This window comes from Blennius ocellaris, assembly GCF_963422515.1.
Source record: "Blennius ocellaris genome assembly, chromosome: 5".
Taxonomy (NCBI): Eukaryota; Metazoa; Chordata; class Actinopteri; order Blenniiformes; family Blenniidae; genus Blennius; species Blennius ocellaris.
In genome coordinates, this window is record NC_137654.1 from 8,941,552 (window position 1) to 8,959,239 (window position 17,688).

A 17,688-nucleotide genomic window follows, 5' to 3' on the forward strand; every position below is an offset into this window, starting at 1 on the left:
AGCACCGTGACTGTAGAGAGGAGCAGATCTTTAAACAGGACACAAGCTGCTGTCTTGAGCAGGAAGAACCAGAACCTCCTCAGATCAAAGAGGAACAAGAAGAACCAGAACATCCTCAGATCAAAGAGAAACCACAAGGACCAGAACCTCCATGGATCAAAGAAGAACCAGAACCTCCTCAGATCAACGAAGACCAGAACATTCTTGTGTCAGAGAACCGGGCTGAAGGTGAAACTGTTTTTTATGAGGAAACCTCTGATGAAATTGTCTGTACAAAACATAAATTATCTGGAAACATTTGTGAAATATGTGGTAAAAGTTTCACTCTACGGTCGTCTTTGTTGCGCCACATGAAAACTCACACAGGTGAGAAGCCATATTCTTGTGAAACATGTGGGAGAAGTTTTATCCAACGGAATCATTTGTTGCGCCACGTGAGAACTCACACAGGTGAGAAGCCATATTCTTGTGAAAAATGTGGGAAACGTTTCATTCAACGTTGTCATATGTTAGTCCACTTGAGAACTCACACAGGTGAGAAACCATATTGTTGTGAAACATGTGGGAAAAGTTTCAGTGTACGAAGTAATTTGTTCCTCCACATTAGGACTCACACAGGTGAAAAGCCATATTCTTGTGAAACATGTGGAAAAAGCTACACTGAACACAGTACTTTGTTGTGCCACATGAGAACTCACACAGGTGAGAAGCCGCATTCTTGTGAAACATGTGGAAAAAGCTTCAGTGAACGCAGTCATTTGTTGTGCCACATGAGAACTCACACAGGTGAGAAACCATATTCTTGTGAAACATGTGGGAAAAGTTTCACGGTGCGGTGTCATTTGTCTAACCACATGAGAACTCACACAGGTGAGAAACCATATTCTTGTGAAACATGTGGGAAATGCTTCAGTGAACGCAGTAGTTTGTTGTGCCACATGAGAACTCACACAGGTGAGAAACCATATTCTTGTGAAACATGTGGGAAAAGCTACACTGCACACAGCACTTTGTTGTGCCACATGAGAACTCACACAGGTGAGAAGCCACATTCTTGTGAAACATGTGGAAAAAGCTTCAGTGTACGCAGTATTTTGTTGTGCCACATGAGGACTCACACAGGTGAGAAACCATATTCTTGTGAAACATGTGGGAAAAGTTTCAGGGTACGGTGTAATTTGTCTAACCACATGAGAACTCACACAGGTGAGAAACCATATTCTTGTGAAACATGTGGGAAATGTTTCAGTCAACGCAAAACATTGGTGCAGCACATGACAACTCACATGTGAGAAACCGTGTTCTTTTGAAACGTAGGAAAACTTTCCTTCAACAGAATCATTTGTTGGTCTACTTGAGATGTCACACAGATGAGAAGCCATATTCTTGTGAAATTTGGGAGAAGTTTTGTTCAACGGAGTCATTTGTTCCTCCACATGAGAACTCACACAGGTGAGATGCCATATTTTTGTGATATGTGGGAAAAGCTTCAGTTTACACTGTTTGTTGCACCACATGAGAATTGGACTGATTGTTTCTCACTTTGTCACAATGAATAATCAATTAGTTCTGGTGTTTTTTCTTTTTCTTTTTTTTTTTTATTGTGACATTGAAAATATTGAGTGAGCTGATGTGAACTTTCAAGAAATTCCAGTAAATTGTTGATATAATCCAGTGGGTTTTGTTCTGTTTTTTTTTTTTTTTACATGATTTTGTCCATTTAGATTAACTACAGTATTTACACTATGTAGGAGAAAATGTTTTTTTTATATATGCAGTATGCCAGGTGAAATAAAATGTTTGAAACATTTATGGAATATCGTATGCCTGGAGGCTGTCTTGAAACTTATTATATTCATCACAACATGTCATCCGTTTCTCAAACAAGGTGTATTTGAAATGATCGACTAAAATATACAAGTAAGAAGTTGTTGTTTTTTTCAAAACAACCAGAATGTCACTTAACATGACATCACACAACACATATTTCTTCCTTTTCTCATGTTCAAGTTATTCTGCCACAAATTGTCCAAAATCCCCATCAAGAAAGTTTCATCCATGCTGGTCAAATGTGTTGCAAAATGTGTTACTTGTGCCATAAACAGGCAAACCAGTTAATGAAAAAGTCAACAAATTGCCAAATCATTAGTTCAACCACAAATGATTTTGATGACTTTCTAATTTTGGCAGCGGTTGTTTTTGATTCCCAAATTATTCCTGGCATGTGTCTTCACGATTTGCATAAATACATATGACATGTTTATGTCTCACACGTGGTCATTGAATTGAGAGTTGTAAAACACCCAGGACAATCCCATTTATAAAAGAGCTCCAACGATTTCAGCTGAGTGGACGAGCCTGCAGTTCCCCCTGTGTCCAGTTGGTGTCAGTATGACACTGAACATTTTTTTATGAGAGAAGAAGAAGTTACGGCGGCTGTTTGGAGCTTGTTTCACGCTATTTTGTGCTCACGTCTCACAAAGGAAATATGTCATGTCCTGTAGCAACAATGAGTTCAGTTCAGGCTTTGAGAGAGTTTATCAACGAGCGACTAACTGCTGCTGCTGGAGAAATATTCTCCGTGTTTGAACAAACTATCGTCCAGTACGAGGAGGAGATTCGTCGTCAGCTCAGACGGTTGAAAATCATCGAGGAACCTCAAATCAAATTCCACAGAAATGGTATGGAGCAAAAGTCTTCAGCGTTCAACAAAGCATCTGTATCACAAACAATAGGAAACTGTGTTTGTGCTGTTTGGAAACGGAGGATGTGATTTATTTACACTCAGTCTGAGTTTATATGCTAACATGACTGCTTTTTGTAAACGGCATACCGGCGTGCCTTGGAAGCGTTTATCAGAGTGGGCGTGGTCGCTATTACCAGCGCGCTGCGGCTACACGTCAGGCTGTTTGAGGCTTTTTGTTGTTGTTGTTTTGCAGCACCTTATTGCACGACGACTGAGGCGGATTTAGTGATTGTACTGACAAAATACGCACACACACATCTATGAATTGACCCCCCAAAAAACAACACAGATTGTTTTGGCGAGGATTTATAGCAGAGGGATCGTAGAATCGTCTGTATAACACATTTTACACGTTGCAGTCCAATGCTGTGCGGCAGCCCGGCAGCATAGAGCTACAACAATAGAAATGATAGATATGTTACAGTTCTGAGCTGACGGGGTTGCATGTGAGCACCTGTATGTGTAGATGCATGTCTAGACTTACTACTAGAAGTATTTAGGGTCATATTGTAAGAGAATACCTGAGTCTATTTGTTATATTTCCAACAGTATTATTCCACAATCATGATTGTACATTATTTGTATTAATTATGATATATAAAATGTATAATTTATTCATACCTTTACATGAGATATTGGGCATACTATAATAGTGCTAAGATAATTATTTGTGGAGAAAGAGTAGGATTTAATAAGTTATACTTCTTCCCACTCCTTTTTGGAAATGCACTCAGCTGCAACCTCACCTTGGCTCAGGATGTCACATATAATGCACATGAATCGTTTATGGACCAGACAACAAGAATGCACAACCGATAACTGGACAATAACAGAACAACTCAGATATGAAACTATATCGGGTAACCAAGACAACGCATGAACAAAGTTAGCAGAGCATTTCCCGTGATCCAGCTGCCACGGGGTGCCACAGTACAGCTGCTGCTGTCACGTTTTGTGTTTGGTCTTTCTCCTGCACTAACGTATCAGAACTCAGAGAATCTAATGTTCCATTCAGACAGTTTTCTTGAAATGAACAGACCTTTTGTTTCCAAATGTTTGTATTTTAAATGTATTCTGTCCTGTCTCATCCATCCATCACTGTAAAATCATTCCCATCCACCACATCAGTGACTTTTGTGTTGTTTCCCTCCAGAGAGTCCACAGCAGCACATTGGTCACCAGAAGACGAGCTCCAGTCTGCAGCAGGAGGAACATGAAGCTCCACACATTAAAGAGGAGGAGGATATTGTTGAGGTGACTGTTACTGATGGTGAAAGTGACAATTCCCACGACTCTGTGAGAGACTTGACCACCCAGCGACTAACTGCTGCTGCTGTGGAAATATTCACCCTGTTGGAACCAACTATGGTCCAGTACGAGGAGGAGATTGCTCGTCACCACAAACTGCTGGAAGTCAACTGGCAACCTCAAATCAAGTTACACAGAACAGGTATGGAAAAGTGTGAATGAACACATGAATGTGAGTCGTGGAGAATCTCCATCGTTATGACTGTGTTTGGTTTATCCACCACAGACAGAAGCAGGATTAGTGTCTGTTATGTTTTAGTATCTTTAATCACCTTATTAACCAGACTGGGAACTCCAAATACACTCATTGTTCTTCTCCACTCTCTACTTCAACTGAACCACACAGCGCCTCCTCTGGGTGCTGTCAGCTCTCATCTTTTTACACGAATGACTGATGTTTTTCAATCTACCTGCTTGAGTGCCAGTTTTCTTTTTCTTCTTTTTTTCAGTTGGAACTGTAGAAGTAATGTAACTAACCTTTGATCTTGTACTTTTTGTCCCTCCAGAGCTCCACCAGCACCGTGACTGCAGGGAGGAGCAGATCTTTAAACAGGAAACAAGCTGGTGTCTAGAGCAGGAAGAACCAGAACCTCCTCAGATCAAAGAAGAACCAGAACCTCCTCAGATCAAAGAAGAACAAGAACAAGAAGAACCAGAACCTCCTCAGATCAATGAAGAAAAAGAAGAACCCGAATGTCCTCAGATCAAAGAAGAACAAGAAGAACCAGAACATCCTCAGATCAATGAAGAAAAAGAAGAACCAGAACATCCTCAGATCAAAGAAGAAGAAGCAGAACCTCCTCAGATCAAAGAAGAAGAAGCAGAACCAGAACCTCCTCAGATCAGAGAAGACCAGAACATTCGTGTGTCGGAGAAACAGGCTACAGGTGAAATTCTTCTTTGTGAGGAAACCTCTGGTGAAATTGTCTGTAAAAAACATAAATCATCTGGGAAAATTTGTGGTAAAAGTTGCACCCGACAAAATAGTTTCTTGCGTCACATGAAAACTCACACAGGTGAGAAGCCATATCTTTGTGAAACATGTGGGAAAGGTTTCGTTTTACGGAGCGGTTTGTTGGTCCACATGAGAAGTCACACAGGTGAGAAACCATATTCTTGTGAAACATGTGGGAAAAGTTACATTATACGTAGTCATTTGTTGGTCCACATGAGAACTCACACAGGTGAGAAACCATATTCCTGTGAAACATGTGGAAAAAGCTTCAATGTACACAACACTTTGTTGGTCCACATGAGAACTCACACAGGTGAGAAACCATATTCTTGTGAAACATGTGGGAAAGGTTTCAGTGTACGGAGTCATTTGTCGGTCCACATGAGAACTCACACAGGTGAGAAGCTGTATTCTTGTGAAACATGTGGAAAAAGCTTCAATGTACACAGTTCTTTGTTGCGCCACATAAGAACTCACACGGATGAGAAGCCGTATTGTTGTGAAACATGTGGAAAATGTTTCAGTCAACAGACTCGTTTGTTGCTGCACATGAAAAATCACACAGGTGAGAAGCCATATTCTTGTGAAACATGTGGGAGAGGTTTTATCCAACGGATTCATTTGTTCCTCCACATGAAAAATCACACAGGTGGGAAGCGGTATTCTTGTGAAACATGTGGGAAAGGTTTCCATCAACACACTCACTTGTTGCGCCACATTAGAACTCACACAGGTGAGAAGCCGTATTCTTGTGAAACATGTGGAAAAAGCTTCAGTGCACACGGTACTTTGTTGTGCCACATTAGAACTCACACAGGTGAGAAGCCGTATTCTTGTGAAACATGTGGAAAAAGCTTCAGTGCACACAGTACTTTGTCACGCCACATTAGAACTCACACAGGTGAGAAACCATATTCTTGTGAAACATGTGGGAAGTGTTTCAGTCAGCGCAGTACACTGTTGAGCCACATGAGAACTCACAGGTGAGAAACCGCATTCTTGTGAAACGTGGGAAAACTTACAACAGAATCATTTGTTGGTCTACTCGAGATGTCACACAGATGAGAAGCCATATTCTGGTGAAATTTGGGAGACATTTTGTTCAATGGAGTCATTTGTTCCTCCACATGAGAACTCACACAGGTGAGAAGCCGTATTTTTGCGATATGTGGAAAAAGCTTCAGTTTACACTGTTCCTTTTTGCACCACATGAGAATTGGACTGATTGTTACTCACTTTGTCACAATCAATAATCAATTAGTTCTGGTGTTTTTGTATTTTTGTATTTTTTTTTTATTGTGACATTGAAAATATTTAGTGAGCTGATGTGAACTTTGAAGAAATTCAAGTAAATTGTTGATATAATCCAATGGGTTTTTGTTTTTCTGTTTGTTTGGTTTTTTAATTTGACATGATTTTGTCAAATTAATTCAATTTTTCACTCTTTACACTATGTAGGAAAAAATATATTTTTTTATATATGCAGCATGTGCCTGGTGAAATAAAATGTTGGAAACATTTATGGAATATCATACGTCTGGAGGCTGTCTTGAAACTGATTACAGTTATGTTCATAAAAATAGCAGTGTGTTTAAAAAGGTGAGAAAACCTCAAAATTCTTCAAATAAATTGTATTTTAATAAACACAAATGCATTGGGGACACTGCGCATTCTTTTTTACAACAAGGAAAATTTTAAAAGTTATTGAATTTGATATTATACAGAAAGTCAAGAAATATAAGGTTAAAAAAAATAGCAGTGTTGACATCTTTCCAAACTCAAAAATGTACTGTATAAACCAAGAGATGGTTGAAGATTCAACTTTCTTAAGAATAATAAACTAATATTTAGTTGCATAACCACGGTTTCTGATAACTGCTTCACATCTGTGGTACATGGAGTCGACCAGCTTCTGGCACCGGTCAACAGGTTTTACAACCCAGGACAATTGTACTACATTCCACAATTCCTCTGCATTTCTTGGTTTGGCCTCATGAACAGCATTTTTTATGTCAGCCCACAGGTTTTCTATGGGATTAAGGTCCGGGGATGGCGCTGGCCACTCCATGACTTGAATTCTGTTTGTCTGGAACCACTATTTTGCTCGCTTGCTGGTGTGTTTGGGGTCATTGTCTTGTTGAAACACCCATTTCAAGGGCTTTTCCTCTTCAGCATACGGCGACATGACTTCTTCCAGTATTCTGATGTATTCAAACTGATCCATGATCCCTGGTATGCGATGAATAGGACCAACACCATAGTACGAGAAACATCCCCATATCATGATGCTTCACCGTGTACAGTGGCTTGAATTCAGTGTTTGGAGGACATTTGACAAACTGTCTGCAGCCCTTAGACCCAAAAAGAACAATCTTGCTCTCATCAGTCCACAAAATATTCTGCCATTTTTTTTAGGCCAGTCAATGTGTTCTTTTGCAAATTGTAGCTTCAGCACATGTGCTTTTTTTTAACAATGGGACTTTGCGGGGGCTTCTTGCTGGTAGCTTGGCTTCACATAGTCACCGTGTGATTGATACAGTGCTCACAGGCAATCTTCGGTCTTCTTCGATCCTCCTGGAGCTGATCACTGGCTGAGCCTTTGCCATTTTGGTTATTCTCCGATCCATTCGAATAGCCATTTTTCTTTTTCTTCCTCGCTTTTCTGGTTTTGGCTCCCATTTTAAAGCGTTTGATATCATTTTAGCTGAACAGCCCATCATTGTCTGCACTTGATAGGTTTTCCCCTCTTTTATTTTCTTAATCAAAGAACGCTCTTTTTCTGAACCGTGTGTTGAACGACCCATTTTACTCAGTTTTTCAAGGACAAATACACAGCCAGCATATGCAGTGTCAGTTGCCTTGATCCTTAAATAAGGGCCACCTGTTTAACACCCTTTTTTCCCCACATAATCAGTGACCACACTAATTGAACTCAGCACTGCTATTTTTTTGAACACGCCCCTTTCAGGAAATGATTTAGGTTCACAGAATCAGCAGCATGCACATGCCCTTTGGGTTTATTGGTTTTCTATACCTTAACTAAACCTTATAGAACTTCCTTGCAGTGTAAAACTTGAAATTCTTACAAATACAGTGATTTATCTTGGTAGTGATGTGGGACTGCTATTATTTTGAACACAACTGTATATTCATCAAAACATGTCATCCATTTCTCAAACAAAAACGTTTCTCTGAAATGATCGACTAAAACGTACAAGCAATTTGTTTTCATGAAACAACAGACAGTTTCAATCAGTGCACAGCAGAATGTCACTTAACATGACGTAACACAACGCATTATATTTCTTCCTTTTCTCATATTCAGTTTATTCTGCCACAAATTGTCCAAAATCACCATCAAGAAAGTTTAATCCATGCTGGTCAAATTTGTTGCAAAATGTGTTACTTGTTCCATAAACAGGGAAACCACTTCATGAAAAAGTCAACGAATTGCCAAATCATTAGTTCAACCACAAATGATTTTGAGGACGAGCTCTACATTCTACAAGACTTTATAATTTTGGCAGCAGTTGGTTATGATTCCCAAATTATTCCTGGCATGTGTCTGGACGATTTGCATTAATATACATGACATGTTTATGTCTCACACATGGTCATTGAATTGAGAGTTGTAAAACATCCAGGACAATCCCATTTATAAAAGAGCTCCAACGATTTCAGCTGAGTCGACGAGCCTGCAGTTCCCCCTGTGTCCAGTTGGTGTCAGTATGACACTGAACGTTATTTATGAGAGAAGAAGAAGTAATGGCGGCTGTTTGGAACTTGTTTGACTCTATGTCGTGCTCGCGTCTCACACAGGAAATATGTCGTCTCCTGTAGCAACAATGAGTTCAGTTCAGGCTTTGAGAGAGTTTATCAACGAGCGACTAACTGCTGCTGCTGGAGAAATATTCTCCGTGTTTGAACAAACTATCGTCCAGTACGAGGAGAAGATTCGTCGTCAGCTCAGACTGTTGAAAATCATCGAGGAACCTCAAATCAAGTTCCACAGAAATGGTATGGAGCAAAAGTCTTCAGCATTCAACAAGGCATCTGTATCACAAACAATATCAAACTGTGTTTGTGCTGTTTGGAAACGGAGGATGTGATTTATTTACACTCAGTCTGAGCTTATATGCTAACATGTGACTGGTTTTTGTATTTTTGTTTTGTGCGCCCTTATAGTAAACATTATGGTAAACCTTTGGGATTTGAGTGCGTTCACGTGTTGCTGGGGAAAAAAAGTTCTTAACCATGTCAAAGTGGAAACTTGCCAGTAGCACAGGGGTGTCTAAGTTCGGTCCTGGAGGCCCGACGTCCAGCAGGGCTTCGCTCTCTTCCAGTTGCAGCACACATCTATGAATTGACCCCCCAAAAACAACACAGATTGTTTTGGCGAGGATTTAGTCCTCGGCAGCCCGGCAGCATAGAGCTGCAATAATCGAAAGTGCCTGTTACAGTTCTGAGCTGACGGGGTTGCATGTGAGCACCTGTTTGTGTAGATGCATGTCTCGACTGTATAGAAGTATTTAGGGTCATATTGTAAGAGTATAGCTGAGTCTATTTGTTATATTTCCAACAGTATTATTCCACAATCATGATTGTACATTATGTCTTAATTATGATGTATAAAATGTGTAATTTAGTCATACCTTTTCAAGAGATATTGGCCATAATGTAATAGCGCTAAGATAATTATTTGTGGAGAAAGAGTAGGATTTAATAAGTTATACTTTTTCACACTCCTTTTTGGAAATGCACTCAGCTGCAACCTCACCTTGGCTCAGGGTGTCACATATAATGCACATGAATCGTTTCTGGACCAGACAACAAGAATGCACAACCGATAACTGGACAATAAAGCCCCGTTTCCACCGCACAAAAAGTGCCGGCCTAGACTGGTCTAAACCACTCCAGTTCGCGTGTCACGACAGGAATGCGGTCTAAACCGCTGAAGACCGCTCCAAAGGCGACCACTTTTCCGCTACCCTTCCGTTGGGGTGCCGGGGATCATGGAACGGGTCTGAGTTTGAGCTTCTGTCTGCTGATTGGTCAGTGATTTACTACACGCCCTCAATATGTTAATGTTTCGGCTGGACAAAGCCTCTGTCAGTGTGGTCAGCGTTGCACTGGTTGTTTTTATTTTCCTTTTCTTTTCTTTGCTGCTCACCTTTAGTGTTTGTGGTGAAAGAGCGGACTTGAGGCAGGGGGAGACCGGGGCTCGGGACTTTGCATCGCATTGGAGTTTTCTGTTTGCAGCATAGCGCTCGCCGTGGCGTGGATGTGCGTCCGGGACACGGGAGTCTGGAGCTTTCGTCTCCGGTGCTGACCGCGCTCCGGCAGCTCCGCTTCCCAGAGGCGGTCAGCGTTCTGTTCAGCCGGGGTCAGTGGCGTTGTATCGCGGGGACGGACCGCGGAAGCGATGAAGAGGAGCTCAGAGCCTCCGTGTTCCGACGCTGAGCTGCCGGACCGTGATCAGCACCGGAGTGGAGAACCTCCTGCGTTTGAGCAGAAAGCTCAAGACTCCCGTGTCTGTGCCTCAGCCAACCGGGGGGAACGCTCCGGCCACTTGCCCCGCACCCGAGCGCTCGAGTACGGGGCAAGTCGCCCCAAGTCTCCGGCAAGTGACCAGAGGTTTCACTCTCTCGGAACAAGGAAGTTGCGGCTGCAGCTCTGCCGCTGCAAAAAGTAACAGTTTTTTTTTTTTCGCTGCAAAAAATAACAGTGCAAAGTGGAGGATGTTAACAACAACAGATGATTCACAAGATCTAGATCTGAAGACTTTCTTTTCTGTTGTAATGTCACATTTCTGCGGAGCTCATAAGCCCCGCCCACTTTTGAAGCTCCTCTCTGCAGTGGAAACGCGACCCAAAATTTCGGTCGGGGCCTCTATTCCGTACAGCTCCGTATCGCTCCGCTCCGTCCCGGCACTTGTGTACGGTGGAAACGGGGTTTAACAGAACATCTCAGATATGAAGCTATATCGGGTAACCAAGACAACGCATAAACAAAGTTAGCAGAGCATTTCCCGTGATCCAGCTGCCACGGGGTGCCACAGTACAGCTGCCATTGCCACTTTTTGTGTTTGGTCTTTCTCCTACACTAACGTATCAGAGCTCAGAGAATCTAATGTTCCATTCAGCCAGTTTTCTTGAAATGAACAGACCTTTTGTTTCCAAATGTTTGTATTTTAAATGTATCCTGTCCTGTCTCATCCATCCATCACTGTAAAATCATTCCCATCCACCACATCAGTGACTTTTGTGTTGTGTCCCTCCAGAGAGTCCACAGCAGCACATTGGTCATCAGAAGACGAGCTCCAGTCTGCAGCAGGAGGAACATGAAGCTCCACACATTAAAGAGGAGGAGGATATTGTTGAGGTGACTGTTACTGATGGTGAAAGTGACAATTCCCACGACTCTGTGAGAGACTTGACCACCCAGCGACTAACTGCTGCTGCTGTGGAAATATTCACCCTGTTGGAACCAACTATGGTCCAGTACGAGGAGGAGATTGCTCGTCACCACAAACTGCTAGAAGTCATCTGGCAACCTCAAATCAAGTTACACAGAACAGGTATGGAAAAGTGTGAATGAACACATGAATGTGAGTCGTGGAGGATCTCCATCATTATGACTGTGTTTGGTTTATCCACCACAGACAGAAGCAGGATTAGTGTCTGTTATGTTTTAGTATCTTTAATCACCTTATTAACCAGACTGGGAACTCCAAATACACTCATTGTTCTTCTCCACTCTCTACTTCAACTGAACCACACAGCGCCCCCTCTGGTGTGGAAGTGTAATCACAGAAACAGCTCAGCATTACACTTTAGTAAACACTTTCTCCCCAAGGAAATATTCCTTTTCATCCGTAAGTCATCCTGTCCTGCTATTCCTTATCAACTTAAATAGCAGCCAGAACTTTAACAATGTACATTTACTATCTGAAATGATTGTTCAACTCTAAATGTCTTCCACAGTGTATCTATAAAGATTGTAAATAATCTTACTGTTTATGAATGTCATCCGTTACTAAACAGCTATGAAAACGGAGTTAAATTAAAGGGCCGTCCATATGAGAACGCCGCTTCATGTAAACAAGCCGTTTTTGGCCAATCATCCACATAAGGCAGCGTTCTATCAGTCCGGCAACGGGTTTTACTTTAACGCGGGTCCGAGGGTGGGGAAATTCCAAAACCCCAGCTTTCGTACAGAGTGCGCATAATAACGACTTATAATTTTCATCATGACTAATAGACGTTCTGGAAAATCCAGTGGCAGGCAGTGAAAAGTACAACTGATTACTTTTAGTACTTGGAAGGAAATAATGAAAGGAAGAGGGCCAAAACAGGACACTTCAGGATACTAGTGTGATACCCGACGCCTTAAAGTAGGGGTAGGGAACCCTGGACCTCAAGAGCCGTGTTCCTGCACGTTTTCCATGTCTCCTTCCACTGAATGTCCGCATGGTTCATCACTACGTTCAACACAAAGCCAGATAATGAGCTGCTAATTGCAATCACTGTGTTGAAGCAGGGAGACATGCAAAAGGATCAGGGCTGTGGCCCTCGAGGACCAGGGTCCCCTACCCCTCCTTAAAGTGACTCAAAGGTTTAGGAGACATTCATCCAAATGAAACGGGTGTCTGAATCGGTTGAGTCAGTTGCACACCATTTCCACCAACTCCAGGACCTGGACATTCAGATGCATTGTGTCACAAAGTACGGGCAGCATCACATTTACTAGTATCAATAATTGAGTCATGGTCAAAGGGTGTAAATAATAATTGGAGACCGCATACATCGCAATACACACTACAGTTGTGTTTTGATATTAGTTATTATATATTAATTCTTGTATTTATTTTTACCAGCTTTGCAAAACAAATGTCACTCAAACTGAACTCAGTACAGCTGCAGACTTTCAGGTAAAGGAAGGGCGGCGAGCTCAGGTGAGGGGAGCGGGGCAGTAACAAACGTCTCTGCTCCCATTCCTTCCTAGGGGTACAAGGAAAGTATTACCGGTACCCCATAAATAACACTTTGAATTTAGTTTCTTTCATTAAGTTTAAAGAATAAAACTGCTTAATTCTTTCATTTGGTACAAAGAGCAAAACCTGCGCATTAAATAGGTGAAACCCAAGTATTAATGTGCCTTCACTGGCATGTCTACCATTAATTGTAATTGTTACAAAAGTGATTACCGTATTTTCCGCCCCATAAGGTGCACCTACATTGATTGACATAATTTACAACTTCATTCATATATAAGGACACTGCATTATAAGGTGCATGGAATAGACCAGTGGTCAGCAACCTTTATAGCTCAAAGCCATTAGGTTACATTTTCCACTGATTCTAACACCTAGAGAGGTGCACGCACTTTATTTTGATAGTCCTACCTGCAGCCTATGCCAGGAGGACACTACACACAAAACCTTCTTCACTGCTGGTTGACAACTTACAACTACCGGTAATAAACTAAACTACATGAACTAAGCAACAAAAACACAACACAATTATAACAAATATAACCCCCAATAATTGCATTTAAAACACCACAAACAGCTGCAATGAATTATGGGAGTTTCTATCGGCTGCACTGAGCAGCTCAGGATGAATTTGTCGCTACAAATTCATGTTTTGTGTTGTTGGAGGTTATTGTGGGTTGTTGTTGGGCTTGGTGTTGTGTTGATTGTGTTTATGCTGTGTTTTTGTTCCCCAGTTTAGGGAGTAATTATTTCATCTAGTTTATTTTGGTTTGTTAGAATGTTGGTGTGCAACCATGAGTGATGAATGTGTTGTGTGGAGTGTCGTCCGCTCTGAAGATCTGGTTGCGAAGTTAGAGTTGTCAAAATAAAAGCTTCTGGTTGTTCAGCTGTCAAATAGCAGTCTCGAGTAGAGCAATTCTTCCATATATAAGGTGCACCGGGTTATAAGGCGCACTGGCAGCTTTTGAGAAAATTTGAGGTATTTAGGTGCGCCTTATAGGGCGGAAAATACGGTATTTAAATTTGGAATACACTCTCTTACCATAGTTGGTGGTTGTGGTCAGTTCAGGTATTTAAAAACCGCGTAAAAGGTAGATTAAGTAAGGTAAAGTAACATCTGCGTGACGTCATCTCATAATTAACTTGTTTTATCTTTAAAATCATTTTATTAATCCCTGGAGAAATTCTTTATCAACGCAGCACAAACCGCAATTTTTCCTCCTCTAATGCAGCACAATGATTGGGACTATTTTCAGGGAGTTTAGCGTCGGGGAGGACGCAGCTTCACGGAGGTGTGAATCGCCTGCGACAGTGGAGGAACTGCTGTTCATTGTTTTGATTCGGCGGCCAGTGCAGATTTGCTGGTATATTAAAACAGTGATATCAGGCAGCAGAGGGGCTGCCTCGCTGTACGACGGCTTTGCAAACATCCACGTTGCTGTGTTGGTTTGCAGTGTTTTGAGTGGAAAATACATCCAAACAGCGACATGTTGTCATGAACAGTTGGTGAGCACAGTGCCACTTCCCCAGCAGGCTCGCTAGCTGTAAACTGTGGAATAGATTTCCTCACTCATTATTGTGCATCTCATTGCAACCCGCCTCCATTCAGGAAATCCAGTCCACCTTTTGCAGCCAGCGAGCAGAGCAGCTGGCAGGGAAACACTCGTGGAGTCATTTCAGCAGCAGTAAAGCACCGACGAGGCTTCGTGGATCAGAAATCTCTGCAGGTTGGATCGGAAAGTTCTGATCCATGAATTACGTTCATATCGGCCCCATTCCCAATCACAGCAAATTTGCCTTTTCCATTTCTTGGTAGATAATTACATTTCCTTAACAGTGCATTAAATGTTTTTTTTGCACTGATCATGCTGAGGTCTGTAAGTATAAACCCAACAAGTAAAGTTATTCTCTCAGTCCGTGGCCTCATGACTCTGATCCTGTCAGAGAGCAGGTGCTGAACAGACCCTGTCCACTGTGATGTCACCTCTCATCTTTTACACTAATGACTGATGTTTTTCAATCTAACTGCTTGAGTGCCAGTTTTCTTTTTCTTCTGTTTTTTCAGTTGGAACTGTAGAAGTAATGTAACTAACCTTTGATCTTGTACTTTTTTGTCCCTCCAGAGCTCCACCAGCACCGTGACTGTAGGGAGGAGCAGATCTTTAAACAGGAAACAAGCTGCTGTCTAGAGCAGGAAGAACCAGAACCTCCTCAGATCAAAGAGGAACAAGAAGAACCAGAACCTCCTCAGATCAAAGACGAACAAGAAGAACCAGAACCTCTTCAGATCAATGAAGAACAAGAAGAACCAGAACCTCCTCAGACCAAAGAGGAACAAGAAGAACCAGAACATCCTCAGATCAAAGAGGAACAAGAAGAACCAGAACCTCCTCAGATCAAAGAAGACCAGAACATTCTTGTGTCGGAGAAACAGACTAAAGGTGAAATTCTTCTTTATGAGGAAACCTCTGGTGAAGTTGTCTGTAAAAAACCTAAATTATCTGGAAACATTTGTGAAATTTGTGGTAAAAGTTGCGCACGACAAGATAGTTTGTTGCGCCACATGAAAACTCACACAGGTGAGAAGCCATATTCTTGTGAAAAATGTGGGAAACGTTTCATTCAACATTATCATTTGTTGGTCCATTTGAGAACTCACACAGGTGAGAAGCCGTATTCTTGTGAAACATGTGGGAAAAGTTTCATTAACCAAAGTAATTTAGTGATCCACAAGCAAACTCACACAGGTGTGAAGCTGTATTCTTGTGAAACATGTGGGAAAAATTTCCTTCAAAAGATTCAGTTATCGGTCCATATGAGAACTCACACAGGTGAGAAGTTGTACTCTTGTGAAATATGTGGGAAACATTTTATTTATAAGTGTAAGTTATTGATCCACATGAGAACTCACACAGGTGAGAAACCGTATTCTTGTGAAACATGTGGGAAAGGCTTCAGTTCACACAGTAAGTTGTTGTACCACATGAGAAGTCACACAGGTGAGAAGCCGTATTCTTGTGAAACATGTGGAAAAAACTTCGTTTTCCACAGTAATTTGTTGCGCCACAGGAGAAATCACACAGGTGAGAAGCCGCATTCTTGTGAAACATGTGGAAAAAGATTCAGTTTTCACAGTACATTGTTGCACCACATGACAACTCACACAGGCGAGAAGCCGTATTCTTGTGAAACATGTGGGAAAAGTTTCAGGTTACGGAGTAGTTTGTCGGTCCACATGAGAATTCACACAGGTGAGAAGCCGTATTCTTGTGAAACATGTGGAAAAAGCTTCAGTGTCAGCCATACTTTGTTGGGCCACATGAGAACTCACACAGGTGAGAAGCCGTATTCTTGTGAAATATGTGTTAAAAGTTTCAGGTTACGGAGTAGTTTGTCGGTCCACATGAGAATTCACACAGGTGAGAAGCCGTATTCTTGTGAAACATGTGGAAAAAGCTTCAGTTTTCACACTTCATTGTTGCACCACATGAAAACTCAGGTGAGAAACTGTTCTTGTGAAACGTAGGAAAACTTTCATTCAACAGAATCATTTGTTGGTCCACTTGAGATGTCACACAGATGAGAAGCCATATTCTTGTGAAACGTGGGAAAGCTTTTGTTCAACAGATTTATTTGTTCCTCCACATGAGAACTCACACAGGTCAGAAGCCGTATTTTTGTGATATGTGGGAAAAGCTTCAGTGTACACACAACTTTGTTGAAATGAACAGTGAGAATTAGACTGATTGTTTCTCACTTTGTCACAATTGCTAATCGATCAGTTTGGGGTTTTTTGTTGTTTTTTTAAAAATGTGACATTGAAAATATTGAGTCAGCTGATGTGAACTTTGAAGAAATTCAAGTAAATTGTTGATATAATCAATGGGTTTTGTTGATCTGTTTTTTTTTATTTTTATTTAACATGATTTTGTCAAACATTTATGGAAGATCATACGTCTGGAGGCTGTCTTGAACTCATTATATTCATCACAACATGTCATCCATTTCTCAAGGATTATTTGAAACAATTGACTAAAATATACAAGTAAGAAGTTTTTTTACAAAACTCCTTTTTCAGTTTCAATCAGTGCACAGCAGAATGTCACTTAACATGACGTCACACGACACATTATATTTCTTCCTTTTCTCATATTCAGTTTATTGTGCCACAAATTGTCCAAAATCACCATCAAGAAAGTTTCATCCATGCTGGTGAAATTTGTTGCAAAATGTGTTACTTGTTCCATAAACAGGGAAACCAGTTCATGAAAAAGTCAACAAATTGCCAAATCATTAGTTAAACCACAAATGATTTTGAGGACGAGCTCTACATTCAACATGACTTTCTAATTTTGGGCAGCAGTTGGTTATGATTCCCAAATTATTCCTGGCATGTGTCTGGACGATTTGCATAAATATATATGACATGTTTATGTCTCAAACATGGTCATTGAATTGAGAGTTGTAAAACATCCAGGACAATCCCATTTATAAAAGAGCTCCAACGATTTCAGCTGAGTGGACGAGCCTGCAGTTCCCCCTGTGTCCAGTTGGTGTCAGTATGACACTGAACGTTATTTATGAGAGAAGAAGAAGTTACGGCGGCTGTTTGGAGCTTGTTTGACTCTATTTTGTGCTCGCGTCTCACAAAGGAAATATGTCGTCTCCTGTAGCAACAATGAGTTC

At 41.3% G+C, this 17,688-nt stretch overlaps 1 protein-coding gene across 1 annotated transcript; it reads left to right on the top strand.

The window, feature by feature from the left end:
* Positions 1 to 8,854: 8,854 nt before the first annotated feature.
* LOC308130157 (uncharacterized protein) lies at positions 8,855 to 16,755 on the top strand (the record flags this gene model as incomplete). Its single annotated transcript, XM_080496356.1, has 3 exons — positions 8,855 to 9,026; positions 15,800 to 15,833; positions 16,072 to 16,755. The coding sequence occupies 3 exons, from the start codon at positions 8,855 to 8,857 to the stop codon at positions 16,526 to 16,528; spliced, it is 663 nt and encodes a 220-aa protein (XP_080352482.1). The 3' UTR covers positions 16,529 to 16,755.
* Positions 16,756 to 17,688: the final 933 nt, after the last annotated feature.